General features: G+C 42.7%; 1 protein-coding gene across 8 annotated transcripts in view; it reads right to left on the reverse strand.

The window, feature by feature from the left end:
• MAP7D2 (MAP7 domain containing 2) overlaps positions 1 to 25,899 on the reverse strand; it is a 179,033-nt gene that overhangs the window by 50,145 nt on the left and 102,989 nt on the right. For 5 of the 8 annotated variants that reach the window (XM_068270003.1, XM_068270002.1, XM_068270000.1 and 2 more), the window contains exons 4-6: positions 10,564 to 10,669; positions 9,687 to 9,785; positions 2,400 to 2,510 (exon numbers count right to left, since the gene is read on the reverse strand). In XM_068270003.1, coding sequence (XP_068126104.1) covers positions 2,400 to 2,510; positions 9,687 to 9,785; positions 10,564 to 10,669 — 316 coding nt within the window. Of the gene's footprint in view, positions 1 to 2,399; positions 2,511 to 9,686; positions 9,786 to 10,563; positions 10,670 to 10,785; positions 10,865 to 25,899 lie in introns of those variants that run through there. The other 3 variants (XM_068270001.1, XM_068270004.1, XM_068270005.1) reach the window with 2 other exon arrangements.

A 25,899-nucleotide genomic window follows, 5' to 3' on the forward strand; every position in this document is an offset into this window, starting at 1 on the left:
ATTGTCATGCTGTCCACCAAATAGCAAACTGCAGAAATATCATGTGCAGATACATAGGAAGCATTACGTATCACCAGATAATTCAGGAAATGCTGAATGATTTCTATTTAGGCTTATTAATGTCCAACTAACATAAAAACAAATGTATGGTTTTCTTGCCATGTGTCATTACAATCTGTATTTTCTATGACAATTTCTATTGGTTGAACTCGATGGACGTATGTCTTTTTTCAACCAAAATAACTATGTAACTATGTAACAGCCATAGAAAATAAAAAAATACAGACTGCTGAGAGGCTCTATTGTTAAGTGCACTCTTCACTGTTGCAGAATTTTCTTATTATGGTGACACACGGAGCTCAAAGATGTGAATGGGTGTCACCTGCACCTAAAAGTAAGGAACGTTTAGACGACTGGAAGCATGAACATATACAAACTAGGCATGGGCTCTTTGGATGAATAGGATGGAAAGAATCTGCATGGCCCATTACAGACACAGCTACAAGAGAAGCCAGCCCAACAACCAGCACTCTCTAACTAGAGAGTCTCTCTCTGCCAGATCTCTACTACCTCTTAGGTGGCACAGAAAGAGAAACTTTACAAAATACTTAATTCTGTAGCTTTTTTTTTTAAAGGACAATTTGTTTCTTAGTCACAGACCAATGCAGTTCAAGTGGACCTGAACTCTTGCACAGGACAGAAGGAACACAGAGAAGTGCACCCTGTATGTATTTAGAAAATTTAGCCTGTTTAATTCCCCCTCATTTGTGTCTAATCACAAGTTGTAATCTGATCTCCCCCCCTGTGTCACATGACTGCCACAGCAGAGATGGCAGATAAGCTCATTTGAAAGCACAGGCTGTTAAAAATATGTTTGCTTCCATGAATCAGGAAGAAGAAACAGTGCAGAGTTATTCTAGGATTTGTATCAGCTGTAACAAAGTAATGTTTATTGTTTAAAGGTTATTATGCTGTTGTGTATCTTTTAGAGCAGAGAGGCAGTTCTGATTTCATACCCGCTTTAAAACTTAAAAAAAAAATGCTACAGAATACATACAATTTTAAAAAATGCATTTGTGTTAAAAAAACAAAACAAAAATGGATGACAAAGTTACTACTAAAAATGCCTTATATTACAAGGTCTAAATATATCTGAATAGTGTTTTGAATTTGAGGAAATTTTTCACAAGAGCCTCCAGAAAGCCCTCAGGAAAGGCACTGCACACATCAGCACAAATGCTGGAAAAGCTACACAGTTTGGAGAAGGATGAGGCATTCTGAGTGCAGCTAACTATGAGCCAGATACATTTTTTTTTGCAATAAAAAACAATCAATCACAATACCTTAGTTTGTCTTTGAAACCACAATTAGAATACTTTCACAGCCACCCAGCTACAGTATGTTCCTTTATAATGGCTAAATTAAGGCATAGATTGCACATTAACTCTAAGACATAAGAAACAATGATAATGACCAATGCAAGTTAAAATACTTCGGCAAATTTTTCTATTTTTATACATTTTGTCCCCTAAAAATAAAATTACGGTATTACTTTTAGTATTGTTTTATGGCTCCAAGTCTAGATGCAGATTTCAACACCTGATCATGCTTACAGCACACTGCGTACAGCAGTATGGAAACTGTGAACATGTGAGGGGTGAAGAGGAAGCACAAGAACACACACACACAGAAAAAACAAGACATTAATATAGTGACCAGATAAGTTACACTGCCGACGATGCAACAATCACCTTTAATGTTCACAGATTTCCTTAAAGTAAAACTGAAGCAAAGAAAAAAATATTTACCTATGGAGAGGAAATGCTGTAGATTTTAAACCCTTCCAAGTCCTCTCTCGGTCCCCTTATTCCTGCACTGTCACCCCCGTTGCATGTATTTGACCAACTGGTCAAAAACCCCATTGGGGAGCCTCGGAAGGCTTCAAGTGTACTCGTGTCTCTTAGTGCTCATGAAGACGTGTGGCTCCGTTCTAGGCATGCGCAGTACAGAGCTGCCGGTATTCGGGAACAGGAGCACTCCCAATGCATTTTGAAGGCTTCCGGAGGCGGCAATTTTAAATGAGGTGAAATGGGAACTCCAAGAGAGGACAGGGAAGGATATGTAGGATCCAAGGCCTTCCCTCTCCATAAGTATCTGACTTTTTTTTGTCTTACTAAACATGTTGAACTAACTGGCATTTGGTAGCTTTCGATTACAGAATCTGCACATCATTTCCACTTTCATGAAGAAGACTGGGTCTCTTTATGAAATACTAGACAACATTCACAGAAAGAATAAAGAATACTGCTGGTAAGTCCAGAAGAGAAGCATCAATGACAACTGAGAAAGCAAAACAAAGTGAGCATATGGAAAGGAGGAGGGGCGGCGGGTACACTTGCCTCGGTCAGGGGAATGGGTGATTGCTGCTGTGGAAGCGGAGAGCCTCTTACTGATTGGCGAGTCCACTGGCCTTTGCAGACTCATGGTAGAAGAGGACAGTTTGTCACAGGCTGCAGAGAGATGTATTAGACATTCAGATAAGAAATGACTCAGGTAAAGCACACACTCCTCTTATATAGTTTATATTAATCAAATGCTATTAGCATATGTTTGTTAAAGATACTGTAGCCTTTAACTAGAGTCCAAGTTCCCATATTAATGATTTATAACCAGTAGGAGGCACTCATGTAAGCTATAAATATGTATATCCATTAGCTGAACACCGGAGGCAGCCATGTTGGTAGCTACAATCTTTAATAAAAACCCAGCACAGAATTGTAGCCTTAGTAAGTATATGCATTTTGTTGTCTATTCCCTGGCAGTTATGCTCACCTATGGCCTTACACGGTTTGTTTTTGTTATAACCGCTAGACATAATTAATTGACTTGGATCAAGCATACGGGTTCACTGCACAGCCAGCATACTTCTATCTAGATGACTGAATGAGTAGTGAGGCCATAGCCAACTCCCCCCCCCCCCCCCCCCTCAGCTTTTATAGCGATCGCTGTTGTCCAGTTCATAAATATTTAAGAAGCCGACAAAATGGCTGCCTCCATCATGTCCAAGCTGGCTGATGATGGATGCTTGTGGTAAACACCTTTGTGAGTAGAAGAGCATTTCAATGCTTGCTAGGCTATTAAAGCAGTAAGCTATGTTGCTCATTATATACATTTCAAAAATAGTTCATTTCCAGTAAGTCACAAATTTGCATCTGGTGAATGGTTTACAAGACTAAATAGCACCCATAGTAATTACAGTAGTTGGGTTGTAAAGGGATATAATTTATTTGACACTGTCTGCATAACTGCTTATTAGTCACATTCTTACTGTTGCGAGAGCCTTACTGTAAGCTTGTCAATGGAGGATATTTGGCCATATACACAGTACAGTTAGCATCATGATGTAATTCGGCCGCCATCAATGGCTGGTGCCTGAATTATGTGAACCTTCGCCCAGTTGCTACAACTCGGAGGTGGAATAGTATTTAACGTGGGTCGGGAGTTTCAGCAGGAGCAGGGAGAGCAGTTTTTCGGCTTTACCCTGCACCAAAATTACCCAAGGTAATTTCAAGTTAACTCCATCAGTGTTAACTGAGCCTTGTAGGACTCTAAACCTGTAAGATTAAGGACTTTGGGACATCTTTAACAAACTGAAGGGAGGAGGCAGAATAGGAGTGTTAGTTTCCTCAGCTCTGGTGAAATGATGGCGATTTACCTCACAGAAGTAAGTCTGCAAGATAGATGCTGCAGTCCAATGGGAATCACAGCAAGACCTGCTGAAGCTTATTGGTGGTCGGTATCCCAGAAAATAAATATGCAACATAGGATATATGCCATCACAGGCAGCACTGAAGGCACACTGGCTCATCCACTTAATCCTTGTGTTTCCTTCCCTTTTGTTTCCTCCCCACTACCCTCTAGATTGTAAACCCGCAAGGGCAGGGACCTCCTCCTAGTGTTTCTCATACTGCTGTTATTTTAACATATGTACATGTACCAACTACATATCAACTATGTATGTATCTATATTTATTCTATTCAATGTCATGACTGTACAGTGTCTTGTATTTCTTATGTATATTTGTTCCCCATTGTTTGTATTATGTACAGCGCTACGGAAGATGCTGGCGCTATATAAATAAAAAATAATAATAATAATAATCACACCATGAAATGTCAATGCTATATAATGAACTAGTGGACTGATATTTTGCTATTTATCATATACACCACATTTCAGAATGGCAGGTTCTTTTATAAAGACAAAATCCAATAGCGATAGCATTTTGCCTTGTTCACATTAGGCAACACATATGGCCGTACGTTTGGGACGCAAGCGCACCCGATCGCACGCCGTCAATCTCATTCATTACAGTGAATGGGATCAGCAAAGCACTTTGGCAAACAAGCGTGCAGAAGTGCGATAGCACCTCACACTGCTGCGCAACACGCATAGGCAGAAGTGCTCTCTATGCACTTCTGATGTTCCTGCTGATCGCATACTATACGTGCTGTCGAAATGTGCATGCCAGCGCGTATAGTGTGAACGAGGCCTAAAGGCCTGTTTCCACTACACACGATTTATCTGATGCAGATTTCCCATAGGCAGTCATTGGAGTCTGCATCCAGAATCTGCGTGTAGTAGAAATAGGCCCTAAGGCTGCATGTCCATGGCATCAGTGACAGGTCAAGAAGTTTGTGCTATACAGCACCAATCTGTTCTAAGGTGTGCCGACTTCCTATATTATACCTTACAAAAGTTCTGCTACATAAGGTTGAGCCCTAACAGCAGGCTTTGTAAAATCTACTGAACCTCCTCCAAAGCAGATGAGACAAAGACAACGTCAGCACTGCTATTGTTAGCCATACCTTGGAACTCCAACAGTCAACCTTGCTCTAGACCTGGGTTGTCAAACACAAATGAACAGTGGGACTAAACTGAAAACTGGGACCAAGTTGCAGGCCGGCCTGAATGTCTAGTGGCCACCTCCCTTCCTCATACAGTGGCCTGGTGTCTATTGGCTCCCCTCCCTCCCCCATACAATTCCCTGGTGTCTAGTGGCCATCCTCCCTCTCATATACAATTCCCTTGTGTCTATTCGCCCCTCTTCTTTAACCTCGTGACTTCATAGCTTTGAAGCTTAGCCATATAGGCTTAGCATTCAAGTGCTTGCGGGCCAAATATAATGCAAAGTGGGAAAACCACTTGTGGGCCAAATTTGATGGCACTGCGGGCCAGATTTAGCCCGCAGGCCAGAGTTGACATGTATGCTCTAGACTGAGAAGAATGCCCAACTTCCACTTGGGATTCATTACACTCAGTGGAAAAGTGTTGCTCCAAGGTAATATTTTCCTAGCCACAGAAGAAAGTAACTGCATGGGGGCATAGACTATCCTGCTGCTTTCCCTCTATTCAGAGATATAGTGTAATAGCCATTCACTGTGCAGGAAAGCTCTCTTCGGGATTCTATTTACTGTAATAACAGTATGTGTATTTAAAGGGATACTGTAGGGGGGGGTCGGGGGAAAATGAGCTGAACTTACCCGGGGCTTCTAATGGTCCCCCGCAGACATCCTGTGTTGGCGCAGCTACTCACCGATGCTCCGGCCCCGCCTCCGGTTCACTTCTGGAATTTCTGACTTTAAAGTCAGAAAACCACTGCGCCTGCACTCCCGTGTCCTCACTCCCGCTGATGTCACCAGGAGTGTACTGCGCAGACACAGACCATACTGGGCCTGCGCTGTGCGCTCTTGATGACATCAGCGGGATCGAGAACACGGCAACGCAGGAGCAGTGGTTTTCAGACTTTAAAGTCTGAAATTTCAGAAGTGAACCGGAGGCGGGGCCGGACCATCGGTTGAGTGGCTGCGCCAACACAGGATGTCTGCGGGGGACCTTTAGAAGCTCCGGGTAAGTTCAACTCATTTTCCCCCGACCCCCCTACAGTATCCCTTTAAAGGGATACTGTAGGGGGGTCGGGGGAAAATGAGCTGAACTTACCCGGGGCTTCTAATGGTCCCCCGCAGACATCCTGTGTTGGCGCAGCCACTCACCGATGCTCCGGCCCCGCCTCCAGTTCACTTCTGGAATTTCTGACTTTAAAGTCAGAAAACCACTGCGCCTGCACGCCCGTGTCCTCGATCCCACTGATGTCATCAAGAGCGCACAGCGCAGGCCCAGTATGGTCTGTGTCTGCGCAGTACACTCCTGGTGACATCAGCGGGAGCGAGGACACGGGAGTGCAGGCGCAGTGGTTTTCTGACTTTAAAGTCAGAAATTCCAGAAGTGAACTGGAGGCGGGGCCGGAGCATCGGTGAGTGGCTGCGCCAACACAGGATGTCTGCGGGGGACCATTAGAAGCCCCGGGTAAGTTCAGCTCATTTTCCCCCGACCCCCCTACAGTATCCCTTTAAGAGAAGTGGAAGGAACAAGGGTGCTATATTAGTGCTAATGTACACCCTCCCTAAAAGATATAAAGTGCATTCACGTTTGTATAAGTTTTCAACTCCGTACACCACAGTGCATTTCTGTGTGGGATTTTGTGCATCCTAATGCAATTTGTTTTAAGCGATTTAGTGTGCATTTTTTTAAAGATATTTTTTCTAGTTAAAAAAAGAACGATATGGAGGCTGATATAGTTATTTAATTTTAAACAATACGCATGGTCTGGCTGTCCTGCTGACACTCTGCCTCTAATAGTTTAGCCATAGACCCTGAACAATCGTGCAGATCAAGTGTTTTTGGCAAAAATCTGACAAGATTAGCTGCATGCTTGTTTTAGGTGTGATTCAGTCACTACTGCAGCCAGTAAGATCAGCAGGACTGCCAGGCAACTAGTATTGTTTAAAAGGAAATAAATATGGCATCCTATAGATCTCATGTCAGGTCCCCTTTAAACGCTTGCAAACTGTGTGTGCTTAGCTTTCATCCAATCTGTGGTGCTGTGTGGAAATGTGCTGCTGTGTGGTAATGCATCCCACAGCAAGGCACTGCACAGATGCAAACTGTAATATTAAAATCTATGGACTTTCATATGTCCTTGCAGATCACACACACACACCGTATTAAAATGTACAGCACTGCACTTCATGTGAACAATGGTTGCGCTAGGCACCTCAGCTGTGTTTGCGCTCTATGAACAACCTGTGGAGGCTGGAAAGACACATATGCAATGATTTCATCACTCCACACTGCTTACAGATTAAACCTATCCTCTTTGGAATTTGTCATCAATACAGCACTGCAAAGCAATCAGTGTTGTAAAAAGTGACCATATACATTATATATACAGTTATAGTAAAGCTAAACATACCTCTTCAGTGGCACGCACTACAGTAAAGCTGTACTGTAATAATCTCACAAGTATGAATTCTGCAGTATTCATTAATGGCAGCAAATCCTCCCGACAATCAAAATAAAGATTTTCTTTATTGCAATCTGCTGAGCAGAACACATCTGCATACTGCTTACTGGATTCTGTGCCACTGACATAATGTGGCGTGTCTGTTGCATTATTCATCAGATAAAGTCTTGGGGGATGGAGGACAGGGGATTATGACTAGGCAGAAAATCCTGACAGATAATTAATAAAACCTATAGAGGAGACCCAGATTAATGTCCCACGAAGCTCAAGTAAGCTACTGTATACAAGACTGCCGTGTACATACATAAAATGTATTGACGGTGTCAAAGCAGACTACAGACTACACACTATACATACAGGACAGCTACACCCTACTGAATAAGGTGACTAATGTCTATTAGGCCTAAATATAACTAAGCTATTTGTTAGAAGACAGATATATAGCAATATAAATCATTCCTTAGCACAGGAATACAACCTGTGGTCATGATCACAACTGAGCTGCTGTAATCATTTCTATTCTATCCTGTCTGTTGTGATGAGGTATATTGGAAAGAACATTTCCTTTGCTTAGCAAAAAAAATCATGCAAGGACTAGGGATGATCAATGAGACGCAAATATTTCCAAGTTCATGCAGATTTATGTACATTTTATGCAAATATATGCAGCTTGAAAATGGACCAACAATTGGTGGGGCTTGATTGGTTCATTTTCAAGCTGCATGTATGTGCATAAACATTTACATAAATCTGCATGAACCTGGAAATATTTGCATCTCATTGATTCTCCCTGGTAAGGACCCAGTTGAGAGTGGAGCTCATTTACTAAATAAGATGTTCAAGTGAAGAACGCTCACACTTCACTGTGCTCATTTCAACAGTGAATCAGATGCAAGGCAGTTCAAGCAAATCTGAATCAAGAAAAAAAAAAAAAACTTAAAGGACAACTGAAGTGAGAGGGATACAGAGGCTGGCATATTTATTTCCTTTTAAGCAATACCAGTTACCTGGCTATCCTTCTGATCATCTGCCTAAGAAGATAAGAAACGAGTGGAAGAAAAGAGAATCGCCTGCGGAATCGAGCGGGGAATCGATCGAGCGGCAAAATCGAGCCATGTATGCCCAGCATCATACATTTAGCTATAGACCCTGAACAAGCATATGTAGATCAGGTGTTTCTGATATTATCAGATCTGACAAGATTAGCCATTATGCAGACACTACTGCAGCCAAATAGATCAACAGGGCTGCCAGGAAACTGGTATTGTTTAAAAGGAAAATAAATATGCCAGCCTCCATATCATTCTCACCTTGGGTTCACTTTAAATTGTTACAGTGGGGTTAAGTCTCATACACACCTACCAACAATCTGTCCAACTATCTTTCAAACTTGTCTGTTGGAAGATAGGTTGTGTGTGTGTGTGTACAGCTACCAAGCAACCAAATGACCAACTGATAACAGGTTGTTTGCCAGATTCAACCGGTGGATCAATCTGACCAACTATCATGGAGGTTGGAATGGGTGTACTTTTGAACAACTTTATGGTTTTTGAATGCAGACATGTTGTGAAGTTTGCAGGCATAGTATTTAAATGAGTTGGTTGGTGTGTGTGTACGTACTTAGCAGGTTAATAACTTGTGTGGTTGGTCATGTTGTGCGGTTGGTTGTGCATCAAGTTGGACGTGTGTAGGAGCCTTAAGAGTATGAGAAATAGAGACTCCGAAGGACCACTAGGTAAACTGCATTGTTTAAAAGGAAATAAATAGGCCAGCCTCCATATCACTCACTTCAGGTGTGCTTCAATAGCACCTGTTGACAGGGTGGGCCAACTTCGAATATACAATTTGTAACGCCCACCTTCACACGCTTTACTAATTACCTGTACTTTGGCTTGCATTGCCTATTAGCCAAGAACAATTGATTGCTATGCACATATTGTCAATTTTCCAGACTTTATTATTATGCATCGGGGTGTCATAAAAATGTCAGCGTAATATATACGTTAATGGAAATGTTAACTACCAGCTGTGAAAACATTTTTATTGCCATTTCATTTTTTAATCAGCAGCATTAGAAATGTCAAGCGATGGTAATGGCAAGCATGATGTGGGATGGCTCACAAGACAGTGATGATGCTGCAGGCCATGCAGTATGCTCTGTTCCATCAGAAACACACAGTAATGTACACAGTGGCACACGGTACACTCCAGGAAGTACTAGCATGACAGATACACGGTTTAGAGGAGACAGCTAGGCTGATGATGACGTTAATGTGACTGAACATTGAGACACACAGTGGTTGTGTGGTGCTCATAATATACCATTGGAGGCCTCATCAGCGGCAGCAGAGGTCACAGGCTCAGGGTCAGGGGTGTTGCTAGATAAGCCTAGCACGGGGGATAGGGGGGATTCTGAGTCACCTGCACGGCACAAAACCAGAGCAAGACAAGAAGTGATAAAATACATCATTTTCCATCCAACAGAAATGCATTACACAACTATAAGTAAAGATACATTATAAAGGCAATACACATCACAGTTTATATGCAAAAGATCCCCTGAAAAGTAACTGACAAATGTTACAAAAATATATATACAATAAAATGCCAGCAAGCATAGACTAGGCCTAATTACAGCTATTAAATGAATAACATGCAAGCAGTAAACACAGATCTATACTGCCATCAAAGGCTTCCCCTGCTCCATGATTCCATTACGTCACCCAATTTTTATTTATTTTTTTCGAAGCGTCACAGGAGGTTAATCGATCATCTGCAGCACACTCCCGTTTGCTGCCTAGTGGAGATCCAGACACTCCTCCTAGACTAAACTCCAGGCCTAACTGACATAACTGTAATATGTACAATCGCTTCCTATTGTAGCATTTACATTTCTCAGTGTGTCAGCGTTTCCACAATAATCAATAAGATCTTCACCAGGAACAGACGCTACTTAGCTAATTAGTAAGGCATCTTATTTATTTCAGTTATCTGTGCAGACAAAAGCAGCCGATCTCAGGATAACGCTAATAAAGCACATCACCAGTCTACTGGTCAGAGCAGAAACACAGCAATCAGCTAGTTAGTCATATTAACTGATATAGGTCACCATTAGCAATATAGAATATATTTGCAATCCATGTAAGTGAGACATATTGCAGAGTATTGCAGACCTGCAATGCAGGCTGGAGGCACTTACCCTCTTTTCCAGCTACCAGGGCACCTCCCCAGGACCATCTCTTCTGCTTCTGTTCCAGCTGCTGGCTGCGTTCATGGGAGCGTCTCATCATTGCCTCTAGCCGCTCCTAGCAGGACACAGACACAAATAGAAGTTGCTCTGATAGCCCCTCAGTCTAGATGCAGCTTCAAACAAAGACTGGATATTGTTAAATGTGACAAGTGCAGCTGTAAAATGACTTACACCACCAAATCTGAGGGGAATGAGCTCATACCCAGCAAGAAGAGGAAAAAAAAAAAGAGAAGGAGGCGGATACATATGTTTGCCGTCACTAGAAGGGCTGTAATAGGTAAATACAAATTGCATCACTGCTTCAGCAAGGCTCCCTTAGGTATCACAGCCAATGATCATCCCTATCAGATGAAGGATGCTTTCACAGCATTAACTCATTCCAGCCACAGACAGACATTACACAGCATGGGGGTGTTCACACTGCACTGTATCTATTCAGTCAGGCAGAATGAAACTAGATACAACAAGAACAGTTCTCTACAAACATTATGGGCAAGCACCATCTCCCATTTCCCAAAAATAAGGGTAATATTGCATGGGTGTGCAGAAAGGAACAATCTAGGTACATGTAACTAAACAGAGGAAAGTAGTTCCCTTTAAGTACCGCACCACTCCAAAATAATAATCAAACATCAACTTTATTCAATATATATAAAAACACTTAAAAACCAAAATGAGCAACCATGTCAAAAATACTGGGGTTACATTCAATAATGAAAAGTACATAAAATCTCCACATAATGTATCAAAAACCAATAATGCACCTATACAAATAAATATGCATAACTGTGAACGTCCACATTGCTACCCAAGCAATGTGAAAAAAGGTAGGAAGCGAACCAGCATCACAGAGGTGAAAGACCGTGATGAAAAGTGAACAAGTGAAAAAACAAAAACAAACAAAGGAGACCAGTACAGTTAGACCAGAGTAAAGTGCTAGAGTGCATGAAAGGTCAGCGTTATAACGCTATGAAGAAAGTGCAGTAATATTGAAAAAGTGCTGTGTGCAACAAGTGACAAGCAGCGACTAGCGCTGTGAAGGAGCTGAAGCTTACCTAAGGTCTATATGTGGAGAAGGAATGACATGGTGAGCCGACCTGCCGTCGCGATTCGCCGCTTTCCGCAATGTAGCGGCTTCCTCTGGGCATGAAAATTTAAAAGTGATCTCGGAAATATAAGGAGAAGGACCAAAGTGGGCGGGCCTATAGATACACCTATCACATACCGTTTGTGCGCGGCCACGCACAACGGGAAGGCTCTGCAGCGCTAAATAGCGCTGCATCACTTCCCTCTCCTACCGCTAGGAATTCTGGGTAATGTAGTCTCCGAGGATAGAATAAGAGGAAATGAATACAAGCTGATGAAAGTGGCAATAGAAGCCACAAATTATAGAAATAATTAAAAATAAGAAAGCACAAGAGATATCATTAAACCATGGTGTATAAATACACCGAACATATATCAAAACAGAATAACAAATGAGTTTAATACTATAAATACCAAGACGCCGCCGATGTCGCCATCATGTGGTCAAAAACCATAAGTACAATAAACATCTTTAACACAATATCAAATAGGTTATAATGCATTAGAATACACATGAAAACATTTTTTCTATTAGAGAACTCTTCAGGAGAAGCCACCAATCCCATATAGGAAGGAATAATCGTCTTCTAGGTTCCAGAACAGGAATTGCAGTCAACTTACTAAAAACAAACAGACAAAAGGAAAATTATTTTATTTTATTTTATTTTATGGTCACGGCTCCTATCAACCAATCTGTTACAATCCTTCAATCCCTCAGGAATGCCCAATTGATATGAAGACAGTAGATCCAACAAAAGAGACAATTTTAGACAAGAGGACTACTCACAAGACCTCCACGTCTCAGGAGCCCCCAAAGACCAACCTAAGTCATGTCAAGTGGTGGAGATGAGAAATCACCACACGAACACCATATGGAACGTGAGGTCTGGTGCATGCATAGAAGGGAGCAAGAAGAAACAAGGAACACGGGGGGAGGAAGAGGTAACCACTCACCAAAGGGCGGGGGGGGGGGGGGAAGAAAGGGGGAGGGAGGGGGGGGGAGGGGAAAAGGGGAAGGGGGGTTATTTGTAACTTTCAATGTAAAAATCCCAAAAAGGAGAAGTCCTCATTCAAACCTACCGGTGATCTCGACCCCAAATCAAAGATCCACTTGGTTTCTTGTCTAAGAAGTGCTGCTACCACATTACCGCCCCTGGAAGACAAAACGACATGTTTTAGGCCACATACAGTCCAACCAACAGTACTACCCGCATGGGTTTTCAATGCATGGTCTGCAACCGGGGTAAGTATTTTTCCCTCTGCAGCATCCCTCTCCGCCAAACGAATGGTGGAGAGGTGCTTTTGTATTCTAGTTTTGAGTTTGTTTTTTGTTTGTCCTACATAGTACAAATTGCAGGGGCACCTCAGTAGATATATCACTGCCTCAGTTTGACAATTAATGAATTCATTGATACGGTGTACTCTATTCGTCCTAGGACTACAAACCTCCTTTGTGGGTATCATGAGTGGACAGATGTTGCAACGGCCACATGGAAAACTCCCCTTTACTCCATGGCCTCTGCTCAAAGATCTCTGAAAATGGCTCCTACACAATTGATCTTTAAAATTTGGAGCCCTCTTGGCTGTTAAAGACGGTCTATCTGTAATATAATTCTTCAACACTGGGTCAGTGTGTAAAATTGGCCAATGTCTAGACATCACCTCTCTCAACTCATTCCAACATGTGTTGTATGGTGTACACATCCTCACCACACTGTTCTGTTGTCTTTTTTTTGCCATAAAGTAAAGCCTCTCCATGTGGCCGTTGCAACATCTGTCCACTCATGATACCCACAAAGGAGGTTTGTAGTCCTAGGACGAATAGAGTACACCGTATCAATGAATTCATTAATTGTCAAACTGAGGCAGTGATATATCTACTGAGGTGCCCCTGCAATTTGTACTATGTAGGACAAACAAAAAACAAACTCAAAACTAGAATACAAAAGCACCTCTCCACCATTCGTTTGGCGGAGAGGGATGCTGCAGAGGGAAAAATACTTACCCCGGTTGCAGACCATGCATTGAAAACCCATGCGGGTAGTACTGTTGGTTGGACTGTATGTGGCCTAAAACATGTCGTTTTGTCTTCCAGGGGCGGTAATGTGGTAGCAGCACTTCTTAGACAAGAAACCAAGTGGATCTTTGATTTGGGGTCCAGATCACCGGTAGGTTTGAATGAGGACTTCTCCTTTTTGGGATTTTTACATTGAAAGTTACAAATAACCCCCCTTCCCCTTTTCCCCTCCCCTCCCCTCCCTCCCCCTTTCTTCCCCCCCCCCCCCCCCGCCCTTTGGTGAGTGGTTACCTCTTCCTCCCCCCGTGTTCCTTGTTTCTTCTTGCTCCCTTCTATGCATGCACCAGACCTCACGTTCCATATGGTGTTCGTGTGGTGATTTCTCATCTCCACCACTTGACATGACTTAGGTTGGTCTTTGGGGGCTCCTGAGACGTGGAGGTCTTGTGAGTAGTCCTCTTGTCTAAAATTGTCTCTTTTGTTGGATCTACTGTCTTCATATCAATTGGGCATTCCTGAGGGATTGAAGGATTGTAACAGATTGGTTGATAGGAGCCGTGACCATAAAATAAAATAAAATAAAATAATTTTCCTTTTGTCTGTTTGTTTTTAGTAAGTTGACTGCAATTCCTGTTCTGGAACCTAGAAGACGATTATTCCTTCCTATATGGGATTGGTGGCTTCTCCTGAAGAGTTCTCTAATAGAAAAAATGTTTTCATGTGTATTCTAATGCATTATAACCTATTTGATATTGTGTTAAAGATGTTTATTGTACTTATGGTTTTTGACCACATGATGGCGACATCGGCGGCGTCTTGGTATTTATAGTATTAAACTCATTTGTTATTCTGTTTTGATATATGTTCGGTGTATTTATACACCATGGTTTAATGATATCTCTTGTGCTTTCTTATTTTTAATTATTTCTATAATTTGTGGCTTCTATTGCCACTTTCATCAGCTTGTATTCATTTCCTCTTATTCTATCCTCGGAGACTACATTACCCAGAATTCCTAGCGGTAGGAGAGGGAAGTGATGCAGCGCTATTTAGCGCTGCAGAGCCTTCCCGTTGTGCGTGGCCGCGCACAAACGGTATGTGATAGGTGTATCTATAGGCCCGCCCACTTTGGTCCTTCTCCTTATATTTCCGAGATCACTTTTAAATTTTCATGCCCAGAGGAAGCCGCTACATTGCGGAAAGCGGCGAATCGCGACGGCAGGTCGGCTCACCATGTCATTCCTTCTCCACATATAGACCTTAGGTAAGCTTCAGCTCCTTCACAGCGCTAGTCGCTGCTTGTCACTTGTTGCACACAGCACTTTTTCAATATTACTGCACTTTCTTCATAGCGTTATAACGCTGACCTTTCATGCACTCTAGCACTTTACTCTGGTCTAACTGTACTGGTCTCCTTTGTTTGTTTTTGTTTTTTCACTTGTTCACTTTTCATCACGGTCTTTCACCTCTGTGATGCTGGTTCGCTTCCTACCTTTTTTCACATTGCTTGGGTAGCAATGTGGACGTTCACAGTTATGCATATTTATTTGTATAGGTGCATTATTGGTTTTTGATACATTATGTGGAGATTTTATGTACTTTTCATTATTGAATGTAACCCCAGTATTTTTGACATGGTTGCTCATTTTGGTTTTTAAGTGTTTTTATATATATTGAATAAAGTTGATGTTTGATTATTATTTTGGAGTGGTGCGGTACTTAAAGGGAACTACTTTCCTCTGTTTAGTTACAACAAGAACAGTTATCCAAATGACAAAGTACTACTATATACTACTTGCGTCATAAAGGATGTTAGAATAGCATAGGTTCTGTCTAGCAACTTCATCACTGGCTGCCCATTCAAAAGCTCGCTATATACAGGGACAGAACACATACCAGGACAGTCAATTAACATGAGAAGATTGTAACAACTTTCCATGTATCAGGTCCAGAAGAAATTTGGAATGGTGTTAAAAATGCAAATAAAAAGAATGAAAATCGTGTTAAAGGACCACTGTAGCAAAAAAAAGGTAAGCAGTTAAAATCTGACAGGTTTTGGACTAGATCATTCCTCATGGGAGGGTAGTATTTATTTTGTTCTTTACAAAAGCATTCCCTGATTGACAGTTGACAAGACTAACTGCCAGCATAGTACACAAGTGAGTAGGGAGTCTGGCTGGTATCTCACTATGTTGGTAGTTAGACTTAGCAACTGCTGTGCTCAGATGATGATTTTGAAAACAAAGAAAACCCTGAGAATCCCCCATGAGGAGAAGTCCAAAAACTGACAGATTTTAACTGCTTACTTTTTCCGCTATAGTGGTCCTTTAGCTCTGTAGTTACCTAAAAATAGCACATAGGCAGCATAGCAAACTTTGAAACTTAAAGAGAACCTGTACTGAGTAAAAATATTTAAACTAAACACATGAGGTAACTTGAAATGAACATTGCATAGTTACCTTGCCATCAGTTCCTCTCAGAAGCTCACTATTTTCTTCTGACAATGATCCCTTCCAGTTCTGACAACATTTTGTCAGATCTGAAATATATCAGTTGCTGTCAATAAAATATCAGTTGCTGTCAGTTATAGCTGAGTGGACAACTAATGTGCCCGTTAATGTCCATGTTTCCCTATGGCTCAAATGGGCGATGCTACAGTTTAACTGTGTGCTGACCAGAAAGCGGTTATGGGTAATGGCTATTTTCAAAATGGAGGACGGAAAAAATTCCCTTGATCACAGTGAACAAACAGGACGTGGGACAGGAGTAAGACACTAAGGAGTAGACTACATGGAAGGTAAGTATGACTTGTGTATGCTTATTTTTATTTTTATTTTCAGTTTAGGTTTTCTTTAAGATATACAATATATATATATGTATTTATTTATTATAATATAATATATACAGTATACACAGTACATATACATACACACCAACTTACAAACGGGTTAGGTACCGGGAGTTTGTAAGTTGTGTCATGTGTTATACATAGGAAAACATGGATAAATAATTTACTTTGGACAACTAGTATAAACTAAACTGTGTTTTTTGGTTGATTTCAATGTACTTTGAATTTGTTTTAAACTAAATGTAGTTTCCAACTTACAAATGGCCCAAAATGGGAACAAGTCCCCAATTTTTTTTTTTTCAAAAAGGGCCTTGTAGTTGAGAAAATTGATTAAAAAAAACAAATAAAAATGTTTTTTAAACTCTGTAAAATGACATTTTGCTGCAGTCACTATACTATATACTGATTTCCAAGTTCTGCATACACATCTTATACATTTTAAAAGCAAACCTGTGATGCATGGCTGGGATCGAAACACAAGCTGTTCTGAATTTATTTAAAGTGGATCCGAGATGAAAAACTAACTAGAACAAGTAACTTGTCTATATATCTTATCTAAAGTTTAGATAGTTTACACAGCAAATCTGGCGGCATACAGCTTCAACAGTTTATGATGATTTATTCCTGTGATACAATGAGAGTGGCCATGTTCTGTTTGTCATCATTACACAGGTAATCTGCAACTGTGTCTCCACCCCTCAGCCTGTGAAAAATTCACTCCCCCTCCCCTCTGCTTCTGAAATCTCTGGCTAGTAACCACCTCCTCCTCCTGCCTAGACTGAGCTACCTTGCTACATGGGTCTGAGTGCCTTGGCGTTTTGGAGAAGCTGTGGGCGAGGCTTGTTTAGTTTATAGGGAATTTTAAAAAAAAGTATTTGGCTTGAGGAATGCCCTATAAACTATATGTAAGGAACACAATTATGCAATGAATAAAAGTTCATCTCAGATCCACTTTAACCGATTTTGGATGGCCGTAGTTGAAACCTATTCTATTCTAGTTTGTGGCTGTTTATTCCTGCCTGGGCGTAGTTTTCAACATAAACTTTCAAAATAATAGGTTGTAGTAGGTAATGGCTTTTATTGACTAGCTATTTTTACAAATCCAAGGTTTGGAAAGCAACTATTCTGACTGTACAGATGACTAGAAATTAGACTTCTATCCAAAAAAGTGCAGTCAAAGAGGAAGCATGAATTAACTGATATTACGGTTTTAAAATTCGTGGCGATTTCTGAGTGTTTGACCTCCACAATGTGAAAAGCACTATTGGATCCCCTGAAATGTTTCTCCTGCTTTCAATGTTCATTATACAGTGCATGGAAAGCAAAAGGAGCTGCCTTGAGTTACAGGCACAAATGCTTCCCACACAGGAAGTACCGGGTTACAGTTTGTTATTTATTATGCATTTATATGGCACCGACATTTTCCACAGAGCTTTGCAGGGTAAAGCATTGAGGAAATTGCAATCTTATATACCCCATTATCCTCATAGTCCATAACATAGTGTAAGGCTATTTTAAGGGAAGCAAATTTAAAAAGTGTACATGAAAGTGTACCTGAAGTGGTCTAAAATAAAAAAAAAATAAAAAAAAAAAAAGACATTCTGTGGTGCTGGTACTTGCAATCTGCAACACACTTATAGGGACGTGGTCCCTGCTGTGCAACTCTGGACAACCCAACTGTCAGTGCATTCACCCAAAGATGGACTTCGAAGCACGGTTAGCTCCCTCCTCTTTGTACTCAAAGAATGACAGAGATCCTGCTCACCTTCTACTCCCGTTTATATGCTCAGATGGCCGAGTGGGGATCTATGTCACTGTGTGTATAAAGGGGAAGAAGCGGACAATGCTTGACAGTGAGGTAATGCAGTATGTAAGTACTGGCACCATGTACATGGGGATAGTTTCAGACTAGAACTTCTGTAACCATTTTAGGTGCACTTTACCTTTACAGTGTGTTTTTTGGAATGTGCAATGAAACACATGTAAACAACAAATATCCATGCAGAATAGTCTTCTGTCAAAAGCAAGCACAGCAAGGAGAAAGTGCTAACCATTTAGCCAATATACCATTTAGTATAATTGTCTCTCTCCAAGAACAACTAGGCTAGGTACACACTACTCATGGCAGCCAAATGATTTGAAGGAGCGGTTACGCGAGGGGGAAAAAATTGAGTTGTTCTACCTCGAAGCATTTGAGGTCCATTGGTGTCCTTCCGGTCCCCTTCGTTTTGCCACTGTCAACTGGTAAAATTTGCGACGGGCTCAGTCATGAACAACAGCGCATGTTCAGCCATGTGCTACCTCGATCGTGCTCCTGTATCCGGGAGCATTCTGCGCATGCGCAATTGCAGGTTTTATGAACTATGTGTTCACAGAGCGCTCCTGGCAACAGGTGCACAGTTGAGGTGGTTCATGCAGTTAGGACAGCGCATATGGTGACAGTGGCATAATGGAGGGGACCGGGGGACACAGAGGGACCTCAGATATTGGGCTGAAAGAAGTCCCAGGTAAGTATAGACTCAGCTTTTTCTCCCCACATTATACCTCAACCACAAGATTTGTTACAAATATCCATTGTGCCAGTGTCCATTGTGGTGATTGAATGCAAATTTATGGCCTTCACAACAGAGCACGTACATATCAAAGATAAAAATGCTAAGGGGGAACAATGCACTCAGCTGACCTGATCCGGTACTCAGTTTCCTTGGAGATGCATCTGGGGGGGGCTGAACACATGCATGGTCGAGAGCAATCTACACTTCACTTTGATGTACACCAAGCCACAATGCTTCTATGTGTATAAAACATAAGTGCCTTTGTTCTTTTATGGTAGTCTGTTCTATTCATCTGACAGATTGATGACTCCACTGTTTTGTACTTGCCTCTCATCCAATAGCTCAGCTTAATTAAAAGGCCTCTGAAGTGAAATGTAGCATGATGAGATATGCATGTGAACATATAGTACCAATCCTACTTGGCACTTGCCTGTGCCTTTATAAAACCAGTGCTTTATCTGTGCAGTTGGATGGTAGGCAACTATCCTGAAAACCATTTAGAAGCCATAAATATTTTTTTATGGCTGTGAAGAAAAAAAACACTCCCGATAACAGAATAGTGATGAAAAGTTTAAAAGGCTGTTATTCTGGTGTAGGAGCTGAATGAGCAGCAGGAATGTAATTGTGATGTGAAACATGTGTCAGAACTTCAAACTGTCATTTTCAAGCCCTAAAGTGAACCTTAAGTGGGGGAAAGAAGGGCTTGCTCCAGCACCTTGTAACCTTGCAGGTTCCTCAGTTTCCTCCTGTGGCTCTCCTTTGTGCCGCCGTGTCCCTCTGAAAACTCGCTGCGTTGTCCAGTCATGGACTTCTGTTTATGCATTGTCCCATCGAGGGGCACCCCTGATCACGCTCCCATGGCCTGGAGGGTTCTGTGCGCTCCCATGGCCTGGAGAGTTCTACGTGCACCAATGGCGCGTGATCGAGGAGGTGGGGACAGGACTGTGCATGAACAGTATTCCAGCATTGCTTCAGTTCAGAGGCAAAAAAGGAGAGAGGTATGGACGAAAAACCAAGGGATCTTCACGGCTACAAGGGACTGGAAGAAGCACCAAGTAAGTAAAACTGAACTTCTTTTCCCCCATTTAAGTTTTAACTTTAAACCCAAAAGAAGAATATGGAATTTCAAGAAAAATGCAACAAGTACAATATGAATATGGAATTTCAGGAACGTTCTACAAATACAATTACTTGCTTACTTTTCTGTCTCTCCTTCAATGAACCATGACCAGTAAGAGACAGTGTGTCTGCATGTACCAAGCGCAGCTTCACTAGGGCCATAGAGTTGGAAAAAAAAAACGGCTTACCCTGCTCCCGCAAATGTCCCAGTGTTAACCACTTGAGGACCGTGGGCTTTACCCAGACCCTTTTTTTCCATTCAGACCACTGCAGCTTTCACGGTTTATTGCTCGCTCGTTCTGTGCTGACATTTTTCAAATAAAGTAAAATTTCTGTATACATGCAGCACGAAAAATGTGGACAAACATGTTTTTGATTTAAAAGAAAACCCATTCAGTGTATATTTATTGGTTTGGGTAAAAGTTATAGCGTTTACAAACTATGGTGTATCAAACATCTCTGACTTTTCTGACCCCCTGTCATGTTTCATGAGGGGCTAGAATTCCAGGATAGTATAAATACCCCCCAAATGACCCCATTTTGGAAAGAAGTCATCCCAAAGTATTCACTGAGAGGCATGGTGAGTTAATAGAAGATTTTATTTTTTGGCACAAGTTAGCGGAAAATGACACTTTGTGACAAAAAAACAAAAAAAAAAGTTTCCATTTCTGCTAACTTGCGGCAAAAAAAAAAAATGAAATCTGCCACGGACTCACTATGCTCCTCTCTGAATACCTTGAAGTGTTTACTTTCCAAAATGGGGTAATTTGTGGGGTGTGTTTACTGTCCTTGCATTTTGGGGGGTGCCTAATTGTAAGCACCCCTGTAAAGCCTAAAGGTGCTCATTGGACTTTGGGCCCCTTAGCGCAGTTAGGGTGCAAAAAAGTGCCACACATGTGGTACCGCCGTACTCAGGAGAAGTAGTATAATGTGTTTTGGGGTGTATTTTTACACATACCCATGCTGGGTGGGAGAAATACCTCTGTAATCGACAATTGTTTGATTTTTTTTTTTTTTACACACAATTGTCCATTTACAGAGAGATTTCTCCCACCCAGCATGGGTATGTGTAAAAATACACCCCGAAACACATTATACTACTTCTCCTGAGTACGGCGATACCACATGTGTGACACTTTTTTGCAGCCTAGGTGCGCTAAGGGGCCCAACGTCCTATTCACAGGTCATTTTGAGGCATTTGTTTTCTAGACTACTCCTCATGGTTTAGGGCCCCTAAAATGCCAGGGCAGTATAGAAACCCCACAAGTGACCCCATTTTAGAAAGAAGACACCCCAAGGTATTCTGTTCGGTGTATGGTGAGTTCATAGAAGATTTTATTTTTTGTCACAAGTTAGTGAAAAATGACACTTTGTGGAAAAAAAAAACAATAAAAATCAATTTCCGCTAACTTTTGACAAAAATTAAAATCTTCTATGAACTCGTCATACACCTAACAGAATACCTTGGGGTGTCTTTTCTAAAATGGGGTCACTTGTGGGGTTCCTATACCGCCCTGGCATTTTACGGGCCCAAAACCGTGAGTAGTCTGGAAACCAAATGTCTCAAAATGACTGTTCATGGGTATAAGCATCTGCAAATTTTGATGAAAGGTGGTCTATGAGGGGGCGAATTTTGTGGAACCGGTCATAAGCAGGGTGGCCTTTTAGATGACGGGTTGTATTGGGCCTGATCTGATGGATAGGAGTGCTAGGGGGGGTGACAGGAGGTGATTGATGGGTGTCTCAAGGTGTGATTAGAGGGGGGAATAGATGCAAGCAATGCACTGGCGAGGTGATCAGGGCTGGGGTCTGAGGGCGTTCTGAGGGTGTGGGTGGGTGATTGAGTGCCCTAGGGGCAGATAGGGGTCTAATCTGGTGGGTAGCAGTGACAGGGGGTGATTGATGGGTAATTAGTGGGTGTTTAGGGTAGAGAACAGATGTAAACACTGCACTTGGGAGGTGATCTGATGTCGGATCTGCGGGCGATCTATTGGTGTGGGTGGGTGATCAGATTGCCCGCAAGGGGCAGGTTAGGGGCTGATTGATGGGTGGCAGTGACAGGGGGTGATTGATGGGTGATTGACAGGTGATCAGGGGGGATAGATGCATACAGTACACAAGGGGGGGGGGGGGTCTGGGGAGAATCTGAGCGGTGGGGGGGAGATCAGGAGTCCCCAGGGTGCAGTTAGGGACCTAATAAAAAAAATAGCGTTTACAGATAGTGACAGGGAGTGATTGATGGGTGATTGGGTGCAAACAGGGGTCTGGGGGGTGGGCAGGGGGGGGGGGGGGGGGGTCTGAGGGGTGCTGTGGGCGATCAGGGGGCGGGGGGGGGAAATCAGTGTGCTTGGGTGCAGACTAGGGTGGCTGCAGCCTGCCCTGGTGGTCCCTTGGACACTGGGACCACCAGGGCAGGAGGCAGCCTGTATAATATACTTTGTATACATTACAAAGTGTATTATACACTTTGTATGCGGCGATCCAGGTGCTAGTAACCCGCCGGCGCTTCCGAACGGCCGGCGGGTTACAGCACGAGGGGGGCGGAGCCAGTCCCCGGCAGAGGATCGTGTCACGAATGACGCGATCGCTCCGCGCATGCCCGTACAAGGACCGCCGCCTCTCGTACATGCGGTGGTCCTTGTGGGATCCACTTTCCGGCCGCCCATGTGCAGTGGGCGGTCGTTAAGTGGTTAATTACTATTCCCCCTCCAGGCTGCCATTGACACTGGGGAAAGACATAATACGGCTTCCAGCTATAACTGGCCGCTGAATTACTCTGTTTTTATCATAATTTGGGCTCAGTCTTACTGAATGAGACCCAATTTCCAGACCGATTTTTGCCTAAGGCCTGGTTCACACTTGCGGTTCTCTGCCAAACGGACCAGATGACCTGACCGGTTCCGGACCGGATCCGGATCGGAACCGTACGGTTCTGATCCGGATCCGGTCAGTTTGCATCAGGTGTTCATCAGGATGCGATCCGGATCCGTTTGGCAAAAGATAGTAGAAATAAAATAAAAATGTTGGGGTCTGGGAGGTCAGCAGAAGGTGGACCTGTGGAATCAGGCCCTCCGCTGTTTAGCACTCACCTCCACCTCCGACATACTGCCAACATCTCCAGCACGTTTAAAGTCACTGCTGCTCCACTCCAAAATGCTTGCCCATGTGTCCCCATCCAAAATCGCCGCTACAATACGCATAGGAAGTGGGGTAGAACATCCGGATTTTTAGCCAGTGTGTTGTGCGCTCTCCGGTTCTCATTGGTTTGTATTGGCCGGATGGTGCAGTCCGGCTCCGCTCCGGATACGGCTGCCGGAGGAGCCGGACCAAAAAATAGCGCATGTTGGGTCTTATGCCGGAGTCCAGATCAGGTCCGGATCCGGTCCGGACGAAACGGACGCATGTGAACGGACGCATAGGCTTTCATTGCTATGCCGTGCGTCCGTTCCGTCCGTTCTGCATGCGGTCCGGCTCCGGCACGGCGATTCCGGACGGCGACCGCTAATGTGAACCGGGCCTAACTTGGGGCCAAATAACTTGTATCACAAAACACTGTAAAAACATTTATTTTCTAGACAAGTTAAAATAACTGACTATATATTGTACATACACAGATTTGTATGTAAGATCAGATATTATCACTTCCCATGCATACAATCCCTGCTTTAATGCTGACTCTTACATCATGTTTCGCTCTCTTTGCTCAATGACAAAAGGCTAGAGAAAGGTTACAATGAAGGTCTGCTGGGAGAACAGGGCTGCCTGAAGTTACCATGACAGCTCCACACACTATCAGTGATCTTTAAAGGCTGTAAGAGCAAGAAAAGTCCCAGGAGCGCATAAAGCTAGCATTACAAGAGTGAGTGAGGGCCCCTGGGAGAGGACTGCTGCTTTCACCAGCAATTTCCCTGAAAAACAAAACCACTGGCATACTGATGAGAAGTGAGCAATGTTCTGTACATCTAATGAATGACAAACAAAGCTGATGCGGGAAACCCAGAGGAGGTGGACAGAATTGCCATAAGTTACCAGCAATACACTGTTTCTATCTTTAGCTCCACTGATGTTCCCACACAATATGGCTGCATTAAAACCCAACTCAAGGAACAAAACGTTTTCCAAATCCTAACAATCAGTTGCACAGCTTTCATCTGGCTGATAAGCTGATGTGAAATAAAAATCAGCAGTCCAGACCTCTCACCAACACATGGGGCTGCTGTACATTTGCCAGATTTTTGAGCACAGATGCCTTTAACCATCCACCTCTGCCAAGAACCCTGTAGTGGGCCATATGCAATTCACTTTTTTCATCTGCGTTTTCTCCTGGGAGATAATTTTTCATCTTTGATTTAAACTGACTTTTCAGTACTTTCTAACTAAAAAAGTACCAAAAGTAGTTGGAAAGGTACAATGAAAATTATTTTGATTATTTTCTTGATTTCTGGTGGCTTAAAAGGCATTTTATTGCACAGTTTAAAATTATCACCTAGGAGAAAATTAAGGAGAAATAATTAATTGCATACGGCCCAGTGTGTCTGCAAGGCTTTACATTTTCATACAGACCTAAGACCTAAGACATTAAGGCTACTTGCACACCAAGACGTTGCGTTAGGTGCTACGTTAAGGTCGCATAACGTGCACCTAACGCAAGGCCTGGTGCTCTTCGATGTGGACGTCGGAGTGAGCCGCGTTGTGCAGCTCACTGGCGTCCGTGATGCGTACTCTTGGACGCATGCGGCATCACGTGGTCCCGTCGGCCAATCACCGCACAGAGCGGCCGCACCAGGAAGTAAACACTGCACGTCACAACGTGCAGTGAATATTAATTAGCCATGTGCATGGACGCTCTCTGCTCCTCCCCAACCTGACTGAGCATGTGCAAACAGTCTAACGCGGCTTAAGCCGCTGTAACGCCGTAGCATGCCGCACCTTCGGGAGAACATGCAGCGTTACATGTAACGCAACGTGGGCAGTGTGAACAGCCCACTTGTGTTACATTGCTGTGCGTTGGGGGGAGCATTACAGGCTGCACTAACGTGCGCCTGTAACGTCTTAGTGTGTAAGCAGCCTAAAGGGGGATAACTAAAGAAAAGAGAAATTTGCTTCAAAGCAGGAGAAAGTACATTCAGATAAGGGAAAGGTAGGGCATTTAGTCACAAATCAAGACAAAACACAAATCCCCCCATGAAGAGATGGAGTAGTCCAAAACCTGTCGCTTCTGCCAGATTTCTACTACCTACTGTAAGTGACAGCAACATAGGACAAAAGTAATTTATGGCTCATTTTACTCTGGAAAAAAATGTACTTCTTATTTGTACATGTTTGCAGATATTTTAAATTTTACATTTTTTTGCAATAGTGCCCCTTTAACAGTAATAGTTAAGCCTCCAATATGGCTAACCCTAACCTGTCTTTACCATGCTATTCCGAATAATGACACACCCCAAGGCTGGCTTCACACTAGACCGCAACCATTCCATGGACATTACAGCAGATCCTATGTAAGGTCCACAGAGATCGCCCTAGTTGTCCATTACTGTCCGTTCCAACTGACATTTCATAGATGGTATGCCCTCTATGACATGTCAGACTGTTGGTGTCCTGAAAAAAAATATAATAATGGGGTAGGAGGCACCCAAAAAACAGGATATTTAAAAAAT

This window comes from Hyperolius riggenbachi, chromosome 2, assembly GCF_040937935.1.
Source record: "Hyperolius riggenbachi isolate aHypRig1 chromosome 2, aHypRig1.pri, whole genome shotgun sequence".
In the NCBI taxonomy this organism is placed as follows: domain Eukaryota; kingdom Metazoa; phylum Chordata; class Amphibia; order Anura; family Hyperoliidae; genus Hyperolius; species Hyperolius riggenbachi.